The sequence below is a fragment of the Trichoderma breve genome, chromosome 5 (genome assembly GCF_028502605.1).
Source record: "Trichoderma breve strain T069 chromosome 5, whole genome shotgun sequence".
Classification (NCBI taxonomy): domain Eukaryota; kingdom Fungi; phylum Ascomycota; class Sordariomycetes; order Hypocreales; family Hypocreaceae; genus Trichoderma; species Trichoderma breve.
Window position 1 is genome coordinate 4,115,970 of NC_079236.1, and position 25,589 is coordinate 4,141,558.

General features: G+C 45.2%; 9 protein-coding genes across 9 annotated transcripts; 6 read left to right on the forward strand and 3 right to left on the reverse strand.

Annotated features, from left to right (window-relative positions):
* Positions 1-425: 425 nt before the first annotated feature.
* On the reverse strand, positions 426-1,817 carry T069G_08886 (alcohol dehydrogenase groES-like domain-containing protein; the record flags this gene model as incomplete). The annotated part of the gene is made up of 5 exons (XM_056176096.1): positions 426-659; positions 722-1,283; positions 1,380-1,509; positions 1,582-1,741; positions 1,803-1,817. 5 exons carry the CDS (start codon positions 1,815-1,817, stop codon positions 426-428), a joined length of 1,101 nt encoding a protein of 366 aa, XP_056027045.1.
* A 644-nt stretch (positions 1,818-2,461) lies between these two features.
* T069G_08887 (enoyl-(Acyl carrier protein) reductase domain-containing protein) lies at positions 2,462-3,390 on the forward strand (the record flags this gene model as incomplete). Its single annotated transcript, XM_056176097.1, has 4 exons — positions 2,462-2,557; positions 2,619-2,817; positions 2,868-3,037; positions 3,103-3,390. The coding sequence occupies 4 exons, from the start codon at positions 2,462-2,464 to the stop codon at positions 3,388-3,390; spliced, it is 753 nt and encodes a 250-aa protein (XP_056027046.1).
* A 234-nt stretch (positions 3,391-3,624) lies between these two features.
* On the reverse strand, positions 3,625-6,120 carry T069G_08888 (fungal specific transcription factor domain-containing protein; the record flags this gene model as incomplete). The annotated part of the gene is made up of 8 exons (XM_056176098.1): positions 3,625-3,676; positions 3,753-3,924; positions 3,985-4,090; positions 4,130-4,546; positions 4,599-5,251; positions 5,317-5,822; positions 5,881-5,972; positions 6,034-6,120. The coding sequence occupies 8 exons, from the start codon at positions 6,118-6,120 to the stop codon at positions 3,625-3,627; spliced, it is 2,085 nt and encodes a 694-aa protein (XP_056027047.1).
* An 819-nt stretch (positions 6,121-6,939) lies between these two features.
* On the forward strand, positions 6,940-8,148 carry T069G_08889 (amidohydrolase family domain-containing protein; the record flags this gene model as incomplete). Its single annotated transcript, XM_056176099.1, has 1 exon — positions 6,940-8,148. One exon carries the CDS (start codon positions 6,940-6,942, stop codon positions 8,146-8,148), a length of 1,209 nt encoding a protein of 402 aa, XP_056027048.1.
* A 1,411-nt stretch (positions 8,149-9,559) lies between these two features.
* T069G_08890 (uncharacterized protein) lies at positions 9,560-11,099 on the forward strand (the record flags this gene model as incomplete). Its single annotated transcript, XM_056176100.1, has 3 exons — positions 9,560-9,772; positions 9,828-10,072; positions 10,124-11,099. The coding sequence occupies 3 exons, from the start codon at positions 9,560-9,562 to the stop codon at positions 11,097-11,099; spliced, it is 1,434 nt and encodes a 477-aa protein (XP_056027049.1).
* Positions 11,100-13,781: 2,682 nt separating this feature from the next.
* T069G_08891 (sugar transporter domain-containing protein) lies at positions 13,782-15,413 on the forward strand (the record flags this gene model as incomplete). The annotated part of the gene is made up of 2 exons (XM_056176101.1): positions 13,782-15,055; positions 15,116-15,413. 2 exons carry the CDS (start codon positions 13,782-13,784, stop codon positions 15,411-15,413), a joined length of 1,572 nt encoding a protein of 523 aa, XP_056027050.1.
* A 982-nt stretch (positions 15,414-16,395) lies between these two features.
* On the forward strand, positions 16,396-16,940 carry T069G_08892 (putative oxalocrotonate tautomerase enzyme domain-containing protein; the record flags this gene model as incomplete). The annotated part of the gene is made up of 2 exons (XM_056176102.1): positions 16,396-16,761; positions 16,821-16,940. The coding sequence occupies 2 exons, from the start codon at positions 16,396-16,398 to the stop codon at positions 16,938-16,940; spliced, it is 486 nt and encodes a 161-aa protein (XP_056027051.1).
* A 3,425-nt stretch (positions 16,941-20,365) lies between these two features.
* Positions 20,366-21,812, reverse strand: T069G_08893 (alpha/beta hydrolase fold domain-containing protein; the record flags this gene model as incomplete). The annotated part of the gene is made up of 2 exons (XM_056176103.1): positions 20,366-21,284; positions 21,337-21,812. 2 exons carry the CDS (start codon positions 21,810-21,812, stop codon positions 20,366-20,368), a joined length of 1,395 nt encoding a protein of 464 aa, XP_056027052.1.
* Positions 21,813-22,384: 572 nt separating this feature from the next.
* T069G_08894 (major facilitator superfamily domain-containing protein) lies at positions 22,385-24,420 on the forward strand (the record flags this gene model as incomplete). Its single annotated transcript, XM_056176104.1, has 11 exons — positions 22,385-22,607; positions 22,676-22,837; positions 22,886-22,994; positions 23,053-23,090; positions 23,143-23,258; positions 23,313-23,596; positions 23,643-23,875; positions 23,927-24,008; positions 24,058-24,083; positions 24,132-24,346; positions 24,409-24,420. 11 exons carry the CDS (start codon positions 22,385-22,387, stop codon positions 24,418-24,420), a joined length of 1,500 nt encoding a protein of 499 aa, XP_056027053.1.
* Between the last annotated feature and the right edge of the window lie 1,169 nt (positions 24,421-25,589).

Genomic DNA, 25,589 nt, shown 5'->3' on the forward strand with positions numbered 1-25,589 from the left:
TCCGTTGTTTATTTGTAACCATATAGTAAGACTTGCATACCTCACGAATTGGTGAATTCTGTGTGAGTGATACATTGCGAACTACTTTTCCCACGGGCCTATACATCAACAGTAGAAGACAACGTAATAATTTCTAGTTCGTAATACAATAACCTCCATAAAAATGCTATTCTAGGACAAGATGCGCCTTCTTCAAAGCAATGACTCCGACTCGAATCCAGACTTTGAGGGAGAACTAATAACAGTTGGAGCATGATAACTAATAAGTGTAGCTCTTATTTACTGATGCCACGTCTCTATGCGTAATGGCAATCTATATGGTTGTATTTCTGATCTGAAGCAATGAAGATGAAAGGCCTAAATCGAGAAAGGCAAGCATACGAAAAGTAAACTTCAGCGAGCATCTATTTAGTGAGTCCTAGACTCTAGACAACTCCCTGGATTAGAACTTTAATGACGTTCTCGTGCCTTTCCCGCACCAACTGAAAAGCATCCTTTGTGTCCTCAAACTTGAATCTGTTTGTGACTAGTGGTCTCACGTCGATTTTACCACTAGCGACCAGATCAACGGCAGTTGGATAGCAGCCCGTCGTGTAGCGAATCGAGCCACGAATAGTCAGATCACGAATGCACGCGACGGTGATCGGAAATTCTACAACCTATTACTGAGTTAGAAACGCTTTGACTTGGGAACATGTCGTGTAGGGAATAAAAGCCTTACCTCTTTGCCCATACCTGCTTGCACATACGTGCCCCCTTTCTTTGTCAAGTGAACTCCAGTTGCAATGCAGCTTGCAGCGCCCGTAGCCTCAATCACAACATCCGGACCGTCTCCGAGGTCGAATTTCTCCTTGATCATTTTTGCCAACTGTTCGTTCCACTCATTGTCAGTCTTAACAGTTGCTGGCTTCTGGGGAGGCAAGAAAACCCCATCGGCGCCATAGCTTTTCGCGAAATCCAGTCTTCCCTGGCTGATATCCACTCCAATCACTTTTTTGGCGCCGTAAACTTTCGAGACCTTTTGACAGAGGACGCCAATGGGACCACAGCCGAAGACAACAATAGTTTGGTTGGCTCGCACATTGCCTACTTTTGTCATTTGAACGGCACAAGCTACTGGTTCGACCAGAGCTCCTTGCTCCATATCCATATGATCTGGAAGAGGAATGCAATAGTCTGCCGCGACGATGTAGTATTTAGCGAGAGTACCATCCCATGGTGGGGTAGCAGCAAAGACTGTGTCGGGGCACAGATTGTAGGAACCAGAGCGGCAGTAATCACAGCTATATAAACCGGTTAGCAAATGCTCCTGGCGTTGAGTGCCAAAAAAAAAAAAAAAAAGAAAAAAAAGAAAAGAAAAGAAAAGCCCATAAGCTTACTGTCGACACGGTACACCAGGTTCGATGGCGACACGGGTTCCAATTTTGAGGTTTTTGACCGCAGAGCCCACTTCTACAACAGTTCCTGAGCTTTCGTGTCCCAAAATGATGGGCGTAGTCAGGACAAAATCTAGTTTACACATCAGCCCAGGTAACGGCTTCCATGACTTCGTTCTCAACTTCTCAATCATATATAACTCACCTCCGATTCTGCCGTTGTCATAGTAATGCAAATCCGACCCGCATATCCCGGTCTGGGCAATATGAACTCGAACATCCCAAGCATCCCTCAGCTTGGGGACTGGTCTCTCTTCAAAATCTGCATCCCCAATTGCTTTCAGTACAAAAGCCGGATTCTGTCCCTGTGGTGAGCTGTTAGTTTAAGTGAAAGACTGACAGATGTGAAGCGGTTCAGAATCTCACCGTGGTGGTGGCCATAGCGAAGGGTGACAGAGCGTTGCAGTATCAATTGCCAGTGATAATCTCAATTCTAGAACGGATGACTAGAGATGAAGGTCTTTATGGGTCTTTATGATAACTACGGTATGTGGTGTTGAAAGATTATTTACTAATTAATTCCACTGAATGTACTGAAGCAGGTGACGGCGGTCAATAACCATCGGGCAACACATGCCCGGAGCTCCTCTCACGGACTTTTGCACCCCGGCGGACTAGCGGGTTTCCCATGTTAGGTAAATCTGGAATTCCGACTCTCCGGGGAAAGTGGTCCGATTGTAATTACTTTTATCTTTTCGGATGGTGTCCACCGCGATGTCAGCCTCAGGATATGACAGTCGGGGTTTACCTGCCGTGTTTTTATATGAGAATTTACATACAAGAAGCTCCCTCTCAGATGCCGGAAATATTCGCAGATTAATCTTGTCATCCTATACCATTTATTCCTTCATATCGCCTCCCCATTTGCTCTGAAAGCAAATCTTATAAGTATAGAAAGGAGAGGCATAACCGAACAAACTACATATTGTAGTGCAGAAGCACTTCAATTCACAATAATGAATCCTTCGAACCCCACTTTGCATGGAGAGAGCCCATCTCCAACGCTGTCAAACAGTGTTTTGAAAATGTTTGACATGACTGGTAAAGTTGCTATCATCACTGGTGGCTCGGGAGGAATCGGATATGAAGCAGCTCGAGCGCTTGCAGAGGCAGGGGCCAATGTTAGTTACATTGTGCTTTGGAAGCTCCCATTATATGCTCTTGCATCTAATACGTCTCTAGGTTGCTCTTTGGTACAGCCGTGCCACAAATACCGACGAACTCGCCGCTACCATTGAAGCGGATTATGGCGTAAAAGCAAAGGCTTACAAGTGTTCGGTTGAGAATTTCGAAGAGGTCCAAAAACAAACAGCTGCTGTAGTCGCTGACTTCGGCCGGCTCGATGTCATGATTGCAAATGCAGGCATCTCCCGTCCAGCAGGTATGTAAAATTCCCACACATTTCTATTCTTTGCTTAACAAGTACTTCAGGTGGTATCGATGACCCTATTGAAAACTGGGAGCAAGTACTCGCTGTAAATTTAGACGGAGCCTACTACTGTGCTAAATTGGCGGGCGAAATTTTCCGAAAGCAAGGATCTGGAAGCCTGATCTTTACAGCATCCATGTCTGGCCACATAGCAAATGTCCCACAGCGTCAGGTATGTTCTAAGTTCTATACCTGCTCCACCAACTGGTGCTTCAGAAGCCCTGACATTTTTTTTAGGCCTGCTATAATGCGTCTAAAGCAGCTGTAATTCACCTCGCAAAATCTCTTGCAGTGGAGTGGGCAGACTTTGCACGCGTGAATGCAATCTCGCCGGGCTATATCAAGACTCCGATATCTGCCGGGATTCCCAAAGGATGGAAAGAAGAATGGTTGAGTCTCACGCCAATGAGACGCGAGGGTGATGCGAAAGAGCTGAAGGGAATATTTTTGTACCTCGCGAGCGACGCTAGCACTTTTACCACTGGAGCGGACATTGTGATAGACGGAGGATATTGTTGCCGGTAAATACTCAGAAGGGAAGATTGAAATGAAGGTGTTTTTACAATGCATCAAGTTCTGCTAGATACATGCTGTACAAATGCATCTAGCTAAGGCAGATCGGCTGATGTGGAATGTTGAACTTGGGTTGGAACAGATGTTGATTGGAGCTAAAACAAAATGTCGGAGTAGTGAGGACGGCAACTCAGACCGAGCAGCTAGCTTTCAACTGATCCATTCGCGAAAACATGGTTGGAGAAATTAGTCATATGCAGACATTCGGTTCATAAAATCTGTGATGGTCGATTCTTGCCTAGAATCCATACAAGTTAGCATAGGACTTTGTCAGAGATGGATCAAGACTTCCAAGGCTACAAGAGGTGACCTACAATGCGTTGATATGATCGAGTTGTGCAAAATCAGATCCAAGCTCTGGCCACATCATCGGATATAAGCCCGTCAACTGATCCTGCCATGACTCTTGTGTTGGTTCGTTTATTTCTTCTTCATTCGATATATATGATTCGGTCAGAGATGTTACAACACGAAGACACCGACTTGCTGTAGGATTGAGCCGCATCATGGATTCTAAAACTCTGATGGATTCGCGAATCTGATCACGCCACGCTCCTGCCATGTCGGACTGCGGATTATTACGAAGACAGACAATGGGAATAAGAACTGCTTGAAACAAAAAGTATAGTCCGTACCAGGAAGCCATCATTGTCTGGGAATTATCAAACCAGAAGCTTGAAATGAGTTCGACCGATTCCCTTGATGCATCCAGACAACGTTGAAATGCGAGATCGATGCTTTCTGGGTCATCCAAGTTGTCCTGGTCTTGTCCCCACTCTGAGCCCGACATAGCCCGTCTAACGAGAAATGGACGGTACGCCAGTATGCGCAAGTTGCGATACCGCCATTGAAGCGTAGCATGGCAGAAGGCATATTTGGGAGGCTGAATAGCGTGCGGCTGAAAATAATGGGGCAGTGAAGCCAGCCATGGGCATATTGATATATCGTCCAGCGTAGTCATTTCCTTCGCTGTTGGAAAAGTGTTCGATATCATCCTTTCATAGATGTTGCAGGTAGCCATATGAAAAGAGCACTGGGCTCTTAAATGTGAGTATACCGTGGTTGTATCTGATGGCGGCGGTCTTTGGGTTGTTGATAATGTAAGATCCTAAATTCTCAGTCACCTGCGCGCATTCCCTGAGAACAACAGTAATACTCACAGTGTCGTGAACATTTATAGGCAGTTCAACGTCGACTCCACTTTGTGGGAAATCGAACGGCCTGGAGAAAGTAATGATGCTTCCCACATCAAATACATACAAACACCACCAAACTCTGCGTCTCATCTCTACAACTAGAGGGTTTAGTTGCCAGGCCGAGAACTCCTTATGGAGGCCAATTCCCATAGCTATACGTCGTGCCAATCCGTAGTAATTGTAACTCGAGTTTGGTTTGTTTCCCATTTGTGCATAGTTCGACATTAACGTCAAAGCCTGAACCAGGACTAGGTTGCCAGTTTCCAACATATCAATCGAAAACCTCGCCTTTGCTGCCTCAAAGAGTCCAGTATGAACATCCGACCGTTGCGTAGCAGTAGACCATGCCCCTAGAGCCGCTACAACATACAACAGAACCTGCCAAGCATTTCCGCTGGGTCGCGGTATTATTTCCATGAATTGAGCTCGAAATGTTGCCTCATGTACTATGGGATATGAGCGATGGTAGAGCGAAAAGTAGTCGTCGATATAACCGTCCAATGCAGACAGGGAGGTGAGGGCGAATGGTATTGTGGATACCCTTGGGCTTGTTGTCCCAGAACGATGGCTATTGTTGCCTACGGTGATGCGCAAAAGTGCAGCCCCCGAAGCAACGCCTTCAATAAGTTAGTGTTTGTCTGCATTGAAGAATAATAACCAGGGTTCGGAGAGAGGGCTATACCAAGATAACCGCTGCCATCTACATCGCTGGTCAAATTTCCCATTCCATCAACAAACTTTTGTCCGCCCGGTTGGCCACTTCGTTCATCCCATTCAAAACTCCCCGATGTTGGGGGCGTTTCGAGGGAAATCATGATATCTCTATTAGACCTCGACAGTCTATCAGTGCATGGTGTATGTAAGTTATGATGATTTGGACTCGCTGTATGAGCAATCACGGTGCAGTACTCCGTCTCCGGCTGCTGTGCATCTCTGGAGCGGGATGGACCAAAGTATTCTTGAAGAGATGTATTCTGCTGAGGGACGGCTACATCTGCCTCTTTGTGTCTCTGATACTCTGTGGATTGAGAGGGAGGTGGAGATGATGTTGCTGGCTCCTTGTCCAGTATATTGACTTCAGGGAGCGACATTGAAGATCGGTTGGTGTTCTCGCGACTTTGGCGTGATTGCAATTCTTTCAGCAACACTTTTGCTCTGGAAAGTTCTTCTTCGACTTGTGTCAGATGCCTGCGAGGTAATCAGTAAAGCACCTGTCCTAGATAGATAAATATGGAGCCGATCATACCTCCTCGTTAACGGCGTCTTGCCCGGCCTTTCGTAGTTACATACCCTGCGGTATTTCTGACATGAAGAACAACGAGGAAGCAGCCTATCACACTTCAGACGCGCAACGCCTATCATTAAGCTGCTCAGACGTCCTCGGGATATGGATCTCTACCTTGGATTTCTTTCTGCTGCATTCTTGACAAGCTCTCCGAGCAAAAGCTCCACCTTGCCCGGATTCCTCCGTTTGACCCGGCTGCATTTTTAGCGAATTGTAAGATGCTTGTGGTGATGTAAGGGATCTGCGAATACTTAACATGTAAAACGAATCCAGATCAAAGTTCGGACATCCCTTTCCGCTTCCTAAGGTCTTCTTAGGGTGCGTATAAACCTATACGGAGTCCGAAGTCCGGCCGTTGCTGCACAGCCACAAATCATTCCTTTCTCTTATTAGCCACACAAATTTTGTCTTCCCCGCCATGGTAGGAGAGTAATTGCAGATCCACTACTGCCACTGCCGGTTTACGGGTTTGAGAGACTGAGAGAGTAGTCCGTCTGTCTCACTACCTATTCATAAGTCTAAAGGAATTTGGTGTACTGATAATATGCTGGATAATATCTTCCAATTTACTAGTGAACTTCATACTGAATACATATAACGAGTAGGCTCAGAGCCCATAAGCTCGGACATAATAAGCCCGGAAGGGAGATACAGTCGGAGCTAATGAAGCCATATTATGAATAAGTAGTAGATTCATGGTGCATCAATCAGAGTTATGTCCCGTCAGGTTTGACATCTTGAATAACGATATTGAATATCGCTTCTTCTATGAAATTACTAAAGGTTATGTATTTATGTATCACTTATACAAAGAGATTTCGGTCGGATATAGTATTGGGTAGTACGGAGATTTAAAATCCTCACTTTGCAATTCCGTATTTACAGGGTAAGTCTTGAATATATAAGGAACGCAATCTATCTCTTCTCACTCTTGTATAGATCTATCTGTACTTCTAATGATAGCAAAAAGACGCAGTCTTCCACTTGGTCTATGTGTCTATTTGCGTTGGCCCTTTTATAATGTACTTTACACTGCTAGCCGGTGTTTTACTCTTTGCGGGTTTTGGATCTGCATGTTTCCCAAGCGGACACGCGGCCAAATATTTGGTTGGTTGGGCGCCACCACTTATAAAGCCGGAAATTCGACAAGTTTCCCGCCCAATCCACAACAAAATCGCGATTAACAACGTCAGAATTTTTGATGGCTACGAAATCGGCGAACTTACCACGGTCGTTATCGATGGAGATGTTATTGGGACAGACGCCAGCGGTGCGGATTGTGTTGATGGACTTGGAGGTGTTTTGCTCCCAGGTCTGATTGACAGTCACTGTCACCCCCTCACACTAGAGCATCTCGGACAAATGAGCAGCTACGGCGTCACGACTGCGATAGGCATGGGATGCTCTCCTGAGCCGGCATGTAATACTTTGCGAAACCAAACCGGCCTCACAGACTTTTACAGTGCCGGGGAAATAGCTACTTCACCAAACAGTACTCACGCGACGCCTCCGACGGGTCCTCCAGATCTCATCTCAAATGCAAATCAAGCGCAGGAATGGGTGAATCAAAGAATTGGTAATGGCTCAGACTTTATTAAGCTCATCGCAGAAGCCAATGGCATGACCCAAGCCGAGCATAACGCTATTGTTTATCAGGCACATCAGGCCGGGAAGCAGAGTACGACACACGCCTCGGATATTGCATCTTATAAGCAGGCAGTCATATCCAAGACAGATATAATCCAACATTCAGTCAGCGACCTATTGTTACCAGTCGATCTTGTGAAGCAGATCATTGCCAACAACCAAACTGTTACGCCGACCCTTACTGTTGCTAGAGTCGTGAATGCAAACCCTCTATTCAATCCTTCCGGTAACGGCAGCTTCCACAATGCAACACTCAATGCCAGCATAATGCACAAGGCCGGAATACCCATTCTAGTTGGAACAGATTCGAACCTCTTGAATGCAGGAATAAATGTTGCATATGGGTCCTCTGTACATGACGAACTGGAGAATTTGGTTAGTGCAGGTATGACACCAGCTGAAGTACTGCGGAGCGCTACAGTTCTTCCTGCCCGCCAATTTGGTTTGAATGATCGTGGTATAATTGCGCCAGGGTTTAGAGCCGATTTACTTCTGATCCAAGGAAACCCATTACAAAATATATCGACTACCAGAAATATTTTGCGAGTTTGGAATGCAGGGCTTGAGTACACACTGGTATAATATCTGTTGTGACCTAACTCTTACGGGCACAAAGACCGGCCGGCAGACTCAGAGCTTAGAGAAATATACTGTTACCACAGCCAGATCTCATTAGTCGCAATAACTGTCCTACAGTGTAGGCAGCCACGGATGAATAAAAGGCCAACAGATTACTTAAAACACTGAAACATGGAAAACTTGGGAATATAAGTTACCGAAGAAAATTGGCACAGTGGGCTTTCCTAGATACACTCGTTTAAATACATTATATAGTGAGTTTTTAATACAGCAATCGAATTGGATCCAGCTACGTGATGAGGCAACGCGCTTACCCACCTGGCCGCCCACTGGCCTGACAAACAAGCTATCTTGTAACGTTTAGTTATACCGTTAAGCCAATGAAACAAAAATCAGGGCATATGATCGCAACTGTGGCATCCATGTCACAGCTGACTAGTTGTAAGCGATTAGTGTTACGAGGAACCAGATTGCGACAAGAGAAACGTATAATCAAACCCTACAATAGTCTGTAGTGGTTTATTAATGATCTGAGACCACTATGGGACAACATTTTCCGTTCTCAGAATGTATATACTTATATCTTTTGTTTTTGGCTCCTGTTGTTTACCTATTGTAATTCACGGCATAGCAAGCAGGTAATTCACTCAAGTGTGGTATTGCTGGGCGCAGTGCATCAAGCACAAAATAAATCAGCGACTGTTAGTGGACGCTTGGATTAGGAATACACTTACCTTTTCCGTTTGCTAACCGCATTCTAATACACACTTAGTCTAATTAACCCCGCTTGAAACCCAACACGGCATACTAATTGCTGCAAAAACTACATCAGTAACTGAAGGCATTTTTTAGTAAGAAGCCTTTTTACATGCTACGATTGCTTGTTTGGTTCCTTTCATTCCAAATCAGGTACATGATATATCCAGCACCAAACGTAATATCGCGTGATATTTAGTTTTGTTTACTAAAATCTTTCCGCCAGTTCCGCACATAGTAGTAAAGCAATTGATGCAAAAGACAATAGACAATTATGACCTCATTCGCCTGTAGTTATATAATTAGGTTAGAAGTTCCCAAAGTTGCATCGATGGTGATTGAAAAGACACAGTATCCCAATACAATCATATTGATAAATAGCATTCAGAATTCCACCTAGCCAATTAACATCATGTCACAAACGCAGACAAAATCAGTTGCCGACGCTCAAATCACTCTTAGCGGAAGAACAAACGGCCTGTTCCCGGCACAACTTCCTCCCGCATATACTAACTTAACAAAGTTAACGCGTGAGCAGGCCGGACATATCCGCCATATACACAATATTGTTTCCCAAATAGATGGAGAATGGAGATTCATGGGAACGCAAGAGCCTGGCCAGGAATGGTTAGATGGTTACAGATATCAGCTTGCCACTATGGCGTATGCCATTGCGGCGGCCCAATATCACCGGATGCCGGCTGCTCGATCCGTCTTCAAACCTCTAATGGACCGAATTATACATAAAATGTTAAGGAGAGAGGTATGGGGATACTGGTTTTTGACATCCCACAGTGGATCTTTGGTAGATCCTGATCTGAAAGAACTACGAAAACCATGGGCAGACCCCATATGCAGAGAAAATATCATGGTGAGAAGCATTCTTTGACACCTTTTTTTTTTTGGAAAAAGTCTAACCGCTATAGTATTCGGGGCATCTGCTGCTCATGACGACACTATATGCCATGCTGTTTGATGACGACAAGTATGAACAGCCTGATAGTCTCGTCTTCAATTGGAACCCTGTGTATTGGGGATTCGGTCCCGAGCGCTATAGCTACAACCGTGCAACTCTTCAGGAAGCAATCATCAAGGAGATGGAAGCAAATGGATGGATTGGGGTCTGCTGCGAGCCAAATATGGTGTTTCTCGCCTGCAACCAGTTTCCCCTGTAAGTGATATGAAAGTGTGAGAAATGAATATTGTAAACTGATTGACAAAGTACCGCTATGCGAATCAACGATATCCGCAATAACACGCATGTTGCACAAGAGGTCTTGGGAAAATATAAATCCGCATGGCAGAAAAAAGGGATGATGGGGAAAGATGGGTTGCTCAGAGATGCTTACCGAATAAAGCAAGACTCTCCAGTCGATGCTCTAGATATTGGGTTTCCGGCTTGGGCCGCTGCTCATATGGCCTGGAATTTCGAGCAAATGGAAGGTTTATACAACTCAATGGCCCATGGGTATTTGTCCAAGATTGGGAATCGGGTTAACATCAACCCGGACAAAGTCGCCCGGGCAATCAGGAAGCTGTCGGCTGAGAATCCAAATACAGACGCCGCCGAAATTCACGCCAAAGCACGAGCCTTGACCGCTAAAGAGGCTCATACTTACCCATCCTTTATGCATCCAGTTTTCGGCTGGGTTATTGAATGGGCTGCTGAAATTGGCCCCCCTGAGGACCTCAACGGTCTGTTAAAGCATGCTGACCAATTCCTTGGCCCAAAATGGCTAGATGGCGGCCTGTACTATCCCCGTCACGATGTTCAGTACGATGAGAATGACAACCATGTCTATGTCGAACCGTTTACCGGCAATGCGGGAATCGCATATGCGAGACTCACAGTTAAGCGTGGACAGGCGACCATGTGGGATAAACCATGGACCAGGGAGCATGTGGGAACCATGCCATGGATTGACGGCGCCAGCCTTGAGAGCGGAGTCGACACTTTATCCGGTGTTTGGGATGAGAGAAAAAGTGCAATGTTTGCATCTTTCCGAACTTGGCATGGAGAATCTGCCCGTATAAATGCAGTATTCAACATGCTCCCGGTTGGTCACTATGGAATTTACATCAACGGGAACCTTAACAGAGAGAGTCTTATTCAGGCTTCGGGAGAAACCATATCCATCAGCTTGGATGTTAACGGAAGCGACACTGATGTTGTGATAGTCAGGCAGTCCATTAACTGACCTTGTATTTGATAGTTTTAAAAATACTTGGAGAAGCGTGTTGAATTTTAACTTCAATGGAACGGAAACTTGTGTCATGATAAGCTGAAACAACATAAAGAGCACCTGAATGATTGAAAAAGACATATAGGTGCTATAGCTCAACAGAGTAAGTAAGAGGTGATGAATGGCTTAGTGTAGGCGATACATAGTCGAAAGGATCTTTGGTAGTTCGATTAATTATGCTATATCGAGAAGTTTAAAATAAAGATCTAAAGGTTCGAGTAAGCAAATGATAACCAAACAATAAAAGGAGCCCATACCTCCAATAGCCCATTGACGACTCAATAGTTTCATCGCCCCCCTGACATCTTCTATGCATGCCTCATACAATAAAGAGTCATTATCCTTCTGGAAGCCGTTGCAAGCAACTATGCAACGATACATCCAGTCCAAAACAAGAGGGGACGGGTAGCGCGGGGCAGATGGCCAGCAGTCCCGAATTCGATGGGCGACGGGAAGAACCACTTGCGAGTTTGTTTCAATTGCTATATTGTAACTTTTCCTATTAGCCTCCACGGGACTCTCAGCCAAAGTGTCAGATGATCCCGCTAAAGATTCGGAATGTAGGGTTAACAGCGCACTGTACATCCGGATTAGCATCAAGGATGATGAAAAGAGCAAGAGGCGGAAGAAGAAGAGGCGAAAGAGGAAGAAGAAAGCTAAACTGGCATGTGATCAGAGGGAACATAACATACCTCCCCAATAACGCCATGGGAGAACAAAATGCCGTATCCGCGTCCGCCATCTCCTCATCCACCGTTAGTGACAAGAGTGAGCGGATGGCGCGATCCAGTGCCTCCCTTTCTTCTGATAAAAAAGCTTCGTCCGTCGTAGGATCGCGTATATGCCGAAGAACCCGACCGAGCAAGTGGGTTGCTTGAGCCAGTCTTGCGAATTTTCCCATCTTAACCTCAACAGGCGTCGAGAGCCTATGGGGAGGCGCGTTTATCCGTGTCTATTTTACAGCAGTAAGCATTTATTGTCCTCTTTACTAGTGTTTGTAAAGTACAGCTCCAGAATTAGTACGCACCCCTTGATTCCAGTCATCGTCTGCCATAGGTAAGTATTGGAGCTGTATTGGGTCTGGGGTACATAACGCTCTCCTAGGACAGCCAATGTTGATGTATCTTAATAATTCCATTTATCAGCCGACGACGTATGTGTCAGATAATGTCGGGAAAACTTTGTACCTGTCAAGTATGAGCACAGCCCACCAGGCCCGATGCTTTTCTTCCATCACAGCCCAATCGGATGCATTGTGGTTCCAGTTGAGTATTTCTCTATCCAGGTCTAGGGCCACTGCATATCTGGCACAATTGCCGATCGTGAGATATGCAGCAGGGTAAATACCGTTGCCGATTTCATAGAGGGCGGTTAATAATAGAGCCTGTAGTACCGTAATATTTAAAACACCAGCTTGCTCTAGCTGCACAAATGCCTGCCTGATCGATATATATACTGTGTCCAAGGCTTGTAATCCATTAGATGATCGAGATCCTAGAAGCTGCATGCACATGGCAAGGAGAGAGATCTCAACGTCTGCTTCAATGGTACCATGTAAGAAGCTTCCGTAAAATTTGTTCCGGTTGATAATGGGAAACCATAAATGCACCGAAGAGAAATACTTATTTGCAATTTGTCGAATTTCGTCGGTGCTGGTCCAATCATTTAGTGCAACAGACGATGGTGGTAGATGCCCCCTTTCTATGCTCATATGGCAGTCGTTGAATACTCGGCGATCAAAAAAGTATGTCCCAGGAAATCGATTTATGGGAATGTCCAGCAGGATGCCCGGTGATAACTGAGCCTCTTTGGGTGAAGCAGGCATCGACCCGGGAGGATATTCACAAGGTCGATGAGTCCTGGTAAGAAAAGTTGTCAGCTACAACTGAATCCAAATGTAACCGACGAATCTCAGACAAGATGGCGCAAGCAATCGTATTTTTCTCACCTAGTGCACAATGAGCATTCGGGTAGCTCTCTGTCACAGCGCCTCTTGAGGCGTTTGCACTGTTGGCACGGGCGCATCGCAGGTCGAATGCGTCTTGCGGTATGGGAACCTAAGCTCTGCACCTCCATGTTCTTCTGATACACCGCTATTTGGAATCTGTTACTACTTCGTCGAGAAGAGATGGCACTGTTGTGGAAGAAGCGGCTGAACACGGAAAGTGCGGCGACTGCGGATGAGAGCGGTAGATATATTTCCCCGCGGCAGATATATTCCCCTATTTCCCCAGGTTCTACTTATTTATAAGATTATGGAGAAAATATGGGGTTGTGTGGGGTTTTGGGGTAAGAAAAAATGCCTGGTTTGCGGAGCATACGAGTAAGGTTCACTTGCTACCAATCTTCTAAACTACATCTGCCATAGTGTGGTACTCCAACTGATGAACATGGTGATTAGCGATCAGTCTATTGAGAAAGTCTATGGCCTACAACAGTAGCGTGCATTTAGCAGCGGCTGCAGTTAGTACCGAGTTTCCCCAGAATTTTGACAGTTCGTATAGCCCCAGGAAACATCAGATCCAGTGACTGATATAACATGGTCGGCGGACCTCTTATATCTCGATTCGGCATCTTCTCTGTCATGCTGCCTCGAGTTCATCCATCATCAATTACAAGTTTCTCTAAACCATTACAATGACAGCCACAATTGCTACGTTTCTAGGATGCAAAGGACGAGCACTCCGCTTCCTTCAGATCTTGCTCGTTGTTGCACCCGCCTTTATATGCTATGGCTTCGGACAAAATAGTGTTGGAAACCTTCTCACGATCGACAGCTGGACAGAGACGTTTCCGCGAATCGACACAATTCATGTGACAGGTGCCCAAAAGTCCAACAACACAACGGTCCAGGGAGCCGTCGTCGCTTTATTCACAGCAGGCGGCATGCTAGGCGCCCTCAGCTGTTCGTATATAGGGGATAAACTCGGGCGACGGAGCACCATCTTCCTTGGTGCTGTCCTGGTTACCATCGGACAGATCCTCGAGGCTTCAGCTTTTGGGCTACCACAATTTATTGTTGGACGACTCTTGCTTGGCCTAGGCGCCGGTATGCTCAGTGCCACGGTACCAGTGTGGCAGTCAGAATGTGCCCTGCCTCGAAGCCGCGGCCGACACGTTGTACTTGTTGGCCTCTTTATCAGTTTCGGCTATGTTTTGGCCTCGTGGGTGAGCCTAGGGTTCTTCCAGATCAAGAATAGCTCTGTGGCATGGCGGGTGCCTCTTGCAATTCCGAATATTTTGTCCATCACCATCATGTCAACCATTTACTTCATGCCAGAGTCTCCCCGCTGGCTAATGAAGCATGGTCGTGTCGAGGAAGCCCGCCATGCTCTTTCTGCTTTACGAGACAGTTCCAGTGATTCTGCCGAAGTCAACGCAGAAATCGGACTCATCGAAGGCGTACTAGAGACTGCTCAGGCTAGCATCACGTGGAACATTTTACGAAAAGGCGGGGACAAGATTGCATATCGACTCATGCTCTGTCTCCTCATTCAATTCTGGCAAGAACTGAGTGGCGGTGCCCTTGTAGCCATCTACGGCACAATAATCTTCCAGCAGAATCTCCGACTCGACAGTCAGTTGTCCCGGATTCTCTCCGGCGCTGCTGTCACTTGGAAGTTTTTGTCAGGGTTTGTCGCGTTTGCAACAGTTGACCGCCTTGGCCGTCGTCGTCTCTTCATGATTAGTGGCACTGGCATTGGTCTCTGTATGATGGCACTGGCTATTAGCACATCGTACCCGAAGGACAATCACCCGGCTTCGGTGGCTTCAGTCTTCTTTCTCTTCTTATTCAATTTTTTCGTCCCGCTGGGCTTTCTCGGCGTCAACTATTTATACTGCTCTGAAGTATCGCCAATTCGGTTTCGCACCCCTATGGTCGCAATCTCGACGGCTAATCACTGGATGTGGTACGTGTCACTCCTGGCAATTCCTGTTAATTCTCGTTCATACGTGCTTACACTTACTAGGGCATATGTTATTACCATGGTGACACCTGTGGCCCTTGATACCATTGGTTACAAATACTACATCATGTTTTGTCTCGTGTCCGCTACGATTCCTCCAACGGTATATTTCATCTTTCCAGAAACAATGGGACACAATTTGGAAGATATTGAACGCATCTTCCAAGAGGCCGATAATCCCCGCCAAACCGTTGCTCTCGCCCGACAATTGAAGCACACTACCCACGGCTTAGAGATCCTATCCAAAAACAATGGAGCTATGGCGGAAACCGTGGAGAATATAGAAGACCCTGAAAAGTAGAGGAGAATGAATCGCAATCTGAACATGACGAAAACATAGTATGTGATAGCGGTACGCGCAATTTCGATCATTGCTCTTAAACTGAGATTCCAACGGTCCCATTTTCGATCAAAGCTTCTATGGAATTTAATTATTGAAATTATTTTTGGTCATTATGTTTTGTTTGACTTTGGTGTATCATGTTCCCAGTTTGATAGAAAGCCGCCAGTGCCAATACCAGCGCTATATAGGGCTACGCCTGAAGATCAACAGCAAAGTAGATCAACGTGAATAAGCAGTAAATTCAGGTTGGCATACGGAGTATATTTCTCTGATAGCAGTCTTTACATGTGCATTTATCTTTTTATCGCCGTACTATAAAGTAAAGCTACGATCATAATAATATACTAGTTACAGTATGACCAATTTGAGTTAAGTATTAATGAACAATCACGAATGTAAAGGAATAATTAATTAAACTGATATCAATAGTGTAATTAAACTACATGTTTATGCTATATGTATTTCCTAATTTCTGAAAGTCGTGGCATATGTTTTAGAAAATGTTTTCGTAAACTGCAAATAACTATTACACAACCAATTATTGTACTAAACTCACGAGGAGGGGATCTGATACTAGGGTAGGCTTAGTGGCCAAGCGCGGAAGACGCGGAAAGCACATTGAAATGCGGGAAATGCGGAAATCGCGGCGATGCGGTAACTCGACCGCCATTAGCCCATTTTACATGAATCGCACTAGAACTTCACTAAGATCTTCTCCTCTTGCTCCGATCCTGATCCGAGGTGTTAAGCGGCTTGAGAACCCGGAGAAAAAGAGTGGGCCATTCACCGGGCATGTTGGTGTGTTTATATAAGTCATGTAAGCGCATCACTGTAGTCGATTTCAAGCTCAGAGATTTGGATTTGTCCATTACACAAAAAGCAGTTTCAGAAATTACATGACAAAAATCCGTCCAGCACAATAGCAGTCAGAGAAGCCACCATGCCGCTGTACGATGTCGAATACGTTACCCCCTTAACTCCTCGACAGCAGGAGCTCCTCGCCAATGCCTTTACTACCGTACATTCGAAACGGTTCAACACTCCGCGGTATTTCATCAACGTTCGCTATACGGATGTCGGTGACCAAGTCGTCTTTCGGGGAGGCATCCGCAGAAAGTATAACCGCCTCATCCTCCGCACCCGAGCTGGCAGCAACCGTTCTAGTGAGGAGTACCTAGAGCACTGCAAAGACCTTGTAGGCGAATGGGAGAAGATTGTCGGCAAAGATGGCGAAATGGGTCTTCGAACAGTGTGGGTCAATGGGACTTTGACCCAAGCTCTGGAAGCTGGAATTGGAAGACCAAAGGTATATACGATCTAAAGTGATATTGCGAAAAAAATAATACTGACAACTTGCTCTGATAGACTGGAGAAGAAGATAAATGGATAGAAGAGAACATGGCTCTATTCAAAGAGCTAGCTGCATCAGGGGATGAAGACTTTATAGAGTTAATGAAAGAGCTTGAAGTACGAGGGAAGCTTTAGAAAATGCAGATGGCTGGAACTCAATTTGTCACAAAAGAGCATCTGGAGTCTAATTTATCTGGTTATCACCGAGAATATTTGATAAGTCTTTGTTAGTTCAATTTAAAACCTTACCCGCGTTTCTGGCCCCGCATTGAAACTCGACATATTGCAAACCCCAGCACTTCCAAGATTAAGCACATTGTCGACACTATCCAATTTTGACGGCTATTAGTTTCCCCCCGCCTACCACAGAGGCGGAATTAATGGTTAAAAACACTAAAAGTAGTAAATAAATCGGTTTGGTCAAAAGGGTCAATCCATCCTGTATGCCAGTTGTCTGAACTGTTGGTGCGGCTCTGGTGATAGGTCTTGCTGTGAGTTGCATTGGCTGTAGTAAAGCTAAAGGTAGGTAACTCCATCTCGAGATCGAGATTAGCAAGGTGATGTTCAAGAATAGCAGCATAATATGCAGCTAAGTGCGCATCGTCGACTGCTGAGATCTTGAGCGCTTGGACGCTCTGTTCGAGGATTTGAGATAGGTCGATTGAGGTGTTCCCTTCACACGATATAATTTGTCGAAGGCCCAATATTTTTGCTTTAAGTAAGAAGACACAAGCAGTGATAAAACGATGGAATGTACGAGCCGGGTGAAACTTCAACATGTTGTTATGCGCTAGTTGGATTCCTCTTCTAAGGATTTGATATGCGTCGTGAATAACATCTTCAATGAACGGGTATTCAAGTTGCTCTTCTATGACCATTGTTTGCATTCGCGTATTTGTAGGAGAGTCCGATAAGCTGCCGCACTCCCTAGACGAAATCTGCATTGCTACAGCATGTATAGCCGGTGAAATGGTATACATTCTCACATAATGGTATTCAACAAAGAGCAAGTCCTGCGGTGAGCTCTCTGTTGTCTCAGCACCAGGCTCATCAGGAATTTGGCCAAGGTACTTGCGTCGCCATTGACTCAAAATAGGTTTGAAGTGTTCTATCAGCTCGATATGGTTTCCCGCTAACAGCAATTCTCGCATATTTGATGCAGACGACATCATTGAAGCATGTACGGTTTTGGTAATCCTGAGTAGTTCGATCCAGGCTTCTATCGTTTGAGTGGAGGGTCCCGTTGCTCGACTGAGGATGGACTGGCTGAATGGTAGCGGCAGTAACGAATGGAATCCAAGTCTCGCTGCGAGCAGAGTTATGTAGATGAATAACAAGTCGCACACCTTTGTACGCCGCGCTTCTCCCACTGCATCCGTTTCAACTGCCACCCTCTCTTCTTGCTGGCTCCTGAAAACACCCAATTCGTGAGCCAGCATATGAGCCGAACCCAAGATCATCCAAGACATGCGATCAAATTGCCTACAGGGCTCGATAAAACCTTCAAGCCAATTGGGTGATTTTGTATGCAGCGAATCATCTGTTATTGAAGGTTCACCATCCCACTCATCATGCGAGTCCATAAACTGCATTGCTTGTGGATACCATTCTGTCAAGAGTAGCAACGCTTCGATCGTGCCAAGAGATCGGAGTCGACAGTTAGAGGCTCTTCCTTGTCCCAGTGAGATCTGCTGCAAGAGTTGTTGAGTATGATGCCAAAGTCTGTCATGGATATAGTGTCCTTTAGAGATGGAAGCCGTTCCAGAGAGAGTGTGATATCGGGATGAGATCATCAAAATTGTCAAACAGAGAAAAGGCTCTTGTGAAACAAGTTGACTGTGATTTGCGTGATCGGCAAAGAAATTTGTTAAAATAGGAGATTTTGGAGATAGGTTTTCGAAAAACCTGTTCTAAACTCAGTATCTGAATATTGATGATGAATTGGGAAAGGGAAACTTACGCGTCGACGTAATATACTGCCTGTTCTGCAGAGAGCAAGCCCATCCTGACAAATTTGTACAAGGCCCATGGGGATGAGGAATCTATATTAGCGTTGAAGATCCTCCGAAGGCCTACAGATGAAGGATATCTGGGACTTTCAAGAGATATATGTGCCCCTTTTGCGGCGGCCTCGAACAATAAGTTCAGGGGATCGTTCCCCTTGCAGATGAGAGTGTTTATGACGATATTAGTCAAGCGATGGTCTGCTTGCCGCAAACCGGCCGTGGTTGGCAAAGCCTGGCTTTGGTGACTAGTCGAATCAAGCGGCGGATGCACCAGACCATCCTCGATATGAGAACATCTCAAGCCTTTGACAGTTGAGTCTTCTTGCATGAGACCGGATGAGGGTGATATCAGTTGGCTATATCGTGACATTTGTGAGACTGGAGAACGGGTACTGTTCGTGTGATGACCTTGTTCCGTTGGTTCTCCCGATTGAGTTTGCTCGACATTGGCATCATCTACGCGGTAAAGATCACAATTGGATCTACTATTTTCATCGCCATTGCTAATTGGTATATCAGGCTGGAGGTTTGCTGGTTCTCTAGATAAATCGCAGCCCGCTGCGTATGTGCCTGATGTTGCAGGAGAGGTGAGATGTGAATCTCTTACTCGATGTAGACTGGTATTGCGCTCTTCACGGAAGACGCATTCGCGGTTTGCACGACGGCATTGCGCACATGGAGGCCCAGAGAAGGCGTACAGGGATTGATCACCGCCACCCAAGTCGCAACGTGTCTTTCTCTTCCGACATGCTTCACAAGCCTTGTAACCCCTCTTATACTGTCGGGTCGGTGGGTGGCTTTGTTTGAGTGTTTTTGGCGCCGGAGGCATCATAGCTTAGTAGTTATAAAAGTATTGGGAAAAGGTAAATTCAGAAAATGTGGAGGGTTGTGTTCTGTAGTATTTAAGTAATGGCGCCTCTATTACGGTAGCTGACATATAGCCGCATCATCCTCTAACTAGGAAAGCCCCCTGAGCAGTGGCTTAGTGTGGCATTATGCTGATTTTAGTACAAATGGCAAAACCGAAACGGAATTTTTTGAAGTTGGTAAACCTGTGTGGTCTATAATGTAAGATGAACTAAAAGGCATAAAACAGCGCTTGTGCATTGGAATACAGCGCGTTTAGTATAGATTGTTTCATTGTGAACGACACACTACGTACATGTATGCTAGTTGCATTTATCCACGCGTAGGCAATAGATTAGGCGCTCAGTATTGTGTTGTCTATTTTCTACTAATATATCCCCAGCTTCTTCTTGTACAAATGATGTTAATCACACATGATAGCATTAAAACGTTTTCTGTTACTATAAGTAATATACGACATTGTCAGTCCAATTGAGCGACCATTTATCTAGCTAGATCTAAAGCAGCCACGCCAACATTTGCAAAAGAGATTAGGTTCTGAAACTCAAAGGAATTTATAAAACAACTGCGTATATATATTTCAAGACTCTCATTTAACCCCATCGTACTCTTCAAAATATCGGATACCAGAGTCAATGCTCCAAAGCTTGGCAGAAATGAGATGAATGTTGGGTTGCGCGATATTACTTATACTGGTGGCGATCCCCATTCCTTTATCTGAGTTTCCATTTTCTCTTTTAGAGACGCCAACGACAAGGGAACCAGCTTGCTGATGTTTAGTTTAGTTCTGAAGAGAGGGCTACCACTCCATTGCATTGCTTCGGTCGTAATAGACTCTGGATTGTCAATGGTGGAACAGATAAAAGATGCCCAACGTTTCTTGGAGTACTTCGAAGCTTCTACTTCTGGGATAAGAAGTGAAAAGTTGTGTGGCATGGCAGAGTACTGCTCTAAAACAACGGAGACGCCTTGAGATGCCATTCGTTGCGCCACAAACATTCCTTGATCTGCCAGGCATTCTTCTCCCACGCATATCCATGTGGGAGGTGCACCGCTCCAATCATGTGCGGTGACAGGGGACACCAGAGGATTCAAGAGAGCATTGTCATTTGCATATACATGATGTCGAGGTGGATTAGCAGGCCAAATTGCACAAGGATCGAAAGTCGTAAAAGGCGGGCCTCGCGCGGGTATAATGTCGTATTGTAAGTTAGACTCGCTGTCCAGCGCGCGAGTTAGGTCATTATATGGGGATAATATGGAAACCCCAGCAGGAACTGGCAAGTCTCTTTCTTGGCCATCCCAAGTCAGTCTACCCAACGCATTTTTGGACCCCCCTCTGGTGATCTCCAAGATAAGTTGAACCAGGGCAATGGCAAGGTTCCCCCCAGCGCTGTCACCGGCGAAGCATATGTCACTGGCTGCAACTGGAGCGTGCAGGCTGCCAGCGGGGGGATACAGAAGATATAGATATGCTGCCAGACCCTCAATCAATGCGGTTGGGAAGGGATACTGCGGCGAAAGTCGATATCGTACGGCGAGGCATCGCCCGCCAGTATCCCGGGCGAGCTCATAAGTAATTCGTCTTGGTTCTCGCCCCATTCTCCTGCGAAAGAATTTAGCACAGGACCAGAAATGGACAATGGTGAGAGTCATACCAAAACTGCCCGCCGTGAAAATACAGGATCGTAGTTTTATTTTTCACCTCATGCATCATTGTCGCATACAGCCTTTCGGGAGTGTCTGTGTCTGAGGCTGTTCCGTCAGGACTAGTACGATGACATATCCATTCCATAGACACCGAAGGTAGTCTTATGTCCGGAATACTTTCTTGACCATTGCTGAGATTTCTAATTGCCTTGAATGCAATAGCAATGATATTTGTCTCAAATGTCAGAGTTAACTTTGTCGATACAAGATATATCCGCTCCTTTACATCCACATCTCGTAAAGAGTCTTGTTGGCAATCAATGAGTCTCCCAGGCTTCAAGTTACTTGTCGATGATCGCACAACAGCCAGAAACACCGCAGTCCTTAGGTCAAGAAGCGTAGCAGTTGGGGAGAGCCGCAAACAGTGGAGGATGGCTGCTTTAATCAGCACTATAACATACGCGAAACTCGAGTAGGCTGGCATTTTTGCTGCAGGTTTACCACGAGTAATAGGCAATTCTAGACTTTGTTCAGAGAAATAAAAGGGATTAGTTTGGTTCTATATGGTTGGTACATTGGCAACTAGCCGAAAGGTTCAGGAGAGCAGACCTCTACAATCTCCGTCGGATATCCACGGAGACCAGCGTGGTTAACTTCTAGAAATCTGGGGCCGACGGAGGTGCCTCCGCCGGGAAATATTCCTAGCATCATCAATTGACATGCGCTAAAACAATTTCGCCACAGCTGTCCGAAGCATACCTGATATACCACAAGAGATAATTGGATTCTGCAAGCGGCTAAGCACAGAAACGTGGATCATTAAAAAAGTAAGTGCTTGAACTTACGTACGCTCCGTCGGGACCTACAATGCTTCGTCGCAGTTCCCCGGAAGAGCCATTACCCCACGGGGAATGTGGATAATGATCTGGGGCACCAAAGCTTTTTAAACCGATGCTCATCGTTCCAGACCTTGTCTTGCCTCTCTTGAAATATATTCACTTCAAACCGAATACCTGCCTCTTCGTCATAAACTTGGTGAATAATTTCTTGTTTATCATGGCCCAAGATATCGAGACAGAAAAACCCATAGTCAGGGAAGTTTCCAAAATTGCAGAAGAGAAGCCGGCCTTTGCAGATTCAGCACTAAGCTTTCTGCATGAAGTGGGAGAGACAACATTCACAGAAGATGAAGAAAAGAAACTTGTTCGAGTCGTTGATTGGATGATTTTGCCACTGCTGGCCGCTGTATACTTTCTACAGTTTTTGGACAAAAATCTCAGTACATTTAGATCCTCCCAGATTCTCTTCCAAACCCTCGTTTTATCAGAAATCCTAACCACGGTTTAGTCAATTTTGCGAACATCATGGGCCTCGGAAAAGACACGAATTTTACACCATCTCAATTCTCCGACCTTGCACTAGTATTTTATGTCGCTTACCTCGTTAGTGAGCCATTGAGCAGCTTTCTATTACAGAGGCTGCCAGTAGCGAAGCTTTTGGGCATAAACGGTATATTACACCTGCTATTGTTAGAAAATTTCTAATTTGGTGCTCCAGTCATCCTATGGGGGCTGTGCTTGGCCTTGAATAGTGTATGCAAAACATATGCTTCACTGGTCGCATTGAGGGTGCTGTTGGGAATTTTTGAAGCTTGCGTGTCGCCCAGGTATACAAGTTCCAAGATAGCCACCAGAACTCAAGAGGCTGATATTTGTCTATTCTAGCATGATCATAATCAGCTGCATGTGGTACAAGAGAAGAGGTTTGCGTCATCCACTCAAATCTTTTATCCATTTTCTGACATGCGCGCGCAGAGCAACCACTCCGAATCGGCTTCTGTTGTGGGACAGTCGGACTTGGCATCATTGTTGGAGCATTATGCTCTTATGGCTTCCAGCATTACCACGGCAACGTTTTCAAAAGCTGGCAGGTAAGCTTCTTGATTGAGAGTGTTGAGTGATTTTTTAACCTTTGTCTGTGGCAGATCATGTTCCTCGTCTTTGGCCTTGTCACTATTGCGGTCGGCATTTTGCTGCTGATATTTTTGCCAGACAATCCAATGACCTCGCGACTGAGCAATAGACAAAAGGCAATTGCTGTCACCCGACTGAGAAACGATACTACGGGCATTGAGAACAAGACCTTCAAACCTTCACAATTTCTCGAAGCTCTTCGCGATCCTCATACTTGGTTAATCTGTCTATTGACCACTGCCATTAACATACCAAACGCCGCCGTAAGCACGTTTCAGGCAACGATCATACAAGGGTAAGTAAATCTCGCTTATCTCGGCTTCCTCACTAACAGAAAAAAGCCTTGGGTACACTGCAACGCAAGCTGCCTTAATTAGCATCCCGAGCGGCGTCATCGGGATAATAGCCATTTGGGGGGCGTCATATACATCGTTCAAGTTCAACAATAGATCGGTGGTAATAATCTTACTAGTTGCAGCCGGAATTCTTGGCGGTGGTCTTATGGCCTTTTTGCCTAGCCAGGAGAAGGTTGGTAGACTAATTGGCACATATCTCACTAATACTATTCCATCAAGTATGTTTAGGTCTACTGAGGGCTATAACTTTACGCTGACTTATTCACCAGCTACACCAATTCTTTACTCTTGGGTTGCCGCAAATATTGCCGGACACACCAAAAAAATCACAGTTAATGCAATGCTTTTGATGTAAGACTAATCTTTCAAGAATTCGACAACTTTGACTAAAATTTCACAGGGCATTCTGCCTAGGAAACATCATAGGTATGGCGTACGTAATTGGTGAGAAAATTAAGAAGCTGATCGTTATAGGCCCACTGACGTTCACAAACCCACCGGCGTATACTGCAGCGAAGATTACAATTGTTGCCGTTCTATGTTTTGCAGTGGCTATTGCACTTCTTTTAGTCTATCTCTACCACCGAAATAATGTACGGCGGATGCTTCTCAGCTCTGGGGATAACAGCCAAGCAACTGCCGAAAGTTCTTTTCTGGATCTTACCGACCAAGAAAATGAAACTTTCATAGTAGGCTATTGCCCTTTTTCAAGAAGCAAAACTGTATCATAACATACTGACTCTTTTCTTAGTATATACTTTGACATCTTTCAGAGTTCTTCAAAATTAGAGAGACTATACTTCTAAATTTTATATTATAACTCAGCTTCGGTAGTTGTAATTGAGATTCTTTACTCTAAATACGTTAGTAACCTCTTTAAAGCACCCAGTTAGACGGATGTCGCATGTTATGAAGCTAATCCGCCGAAGCGGACTACGCGATGACTTCCATTTGTGATCACTTGCCCCTTTGTTATGGGTAACCCGTTGAACTTTTTGAAGGAGCGGGATCTGGACCAAGTGTCAAAAATATACGTTCGGATAAGTAAAAGTTGTTCAATCGCTGAACTGTAGATAACGAGAGCTGTCACATGTAGCTAAGAACCGAAGCAGGGTTTTGGTGACAAAGCCTCTGGCATTCATGTCAGCTTCATACATGGTACTTCTGCCCAAGATGCCAGTTGAGCCATACCATACCTACGTTGTATCCAACAGCGTAGATGAGTCATCCACATCGAGACCATCATTTCTTGCACGGACATTATATATCTTAGCAACCTCATTCTTAATTAATCCGCTTCCCTATATCGTTTCTTTTCATTTTCCTCCTCTCATGTGCGACTCTTAAACAACGCTTAACGGCACAAGTCTGCACCCTCCTGCGTTCTAAGTGCTCCTCCTCAATGCTGTAAGACAGTGGTCTGGTAGCTTCAGCACTCTCGAAGGCAAAGGGGATAGCAACCATACTAAAACTGACATTATAAACCTTGGGGCTATGAATCGTTATTCTCAATAGCTCGATTATCTGTATAATGACCTAATGAATGTTAGTTGTTTAAGAATATATACTTCCCTTCCGCATCGCAATGTACTCATTCAGCCTTGTATGCGTAAGCGTCATAGTTGTACCCTCTTCAAAGCAAAATATAATAATCGTTGTTTCGTCCAATTGTACATTTTACCACAGAATAATCCTACTGTTAAGCCTCTACCGGAGGGTTACTACAATCGGGTGAAAACTCTAGACTTCTCACTTGTTCTGTATTACTTTTAAACAGTTGTGCCAGGTTGCCTTGCCGTTGCATATCCTCCCCAAAGGGTTGTATCGTGAAATCTTGGTGAATGCCTGCTGCTACTTGTGGAGCCTAATATGTTCGTGGCTCATTTTGTATGGTTAACCAAGATTTAGACGAGTCTTCCTATTGGAGTTTTC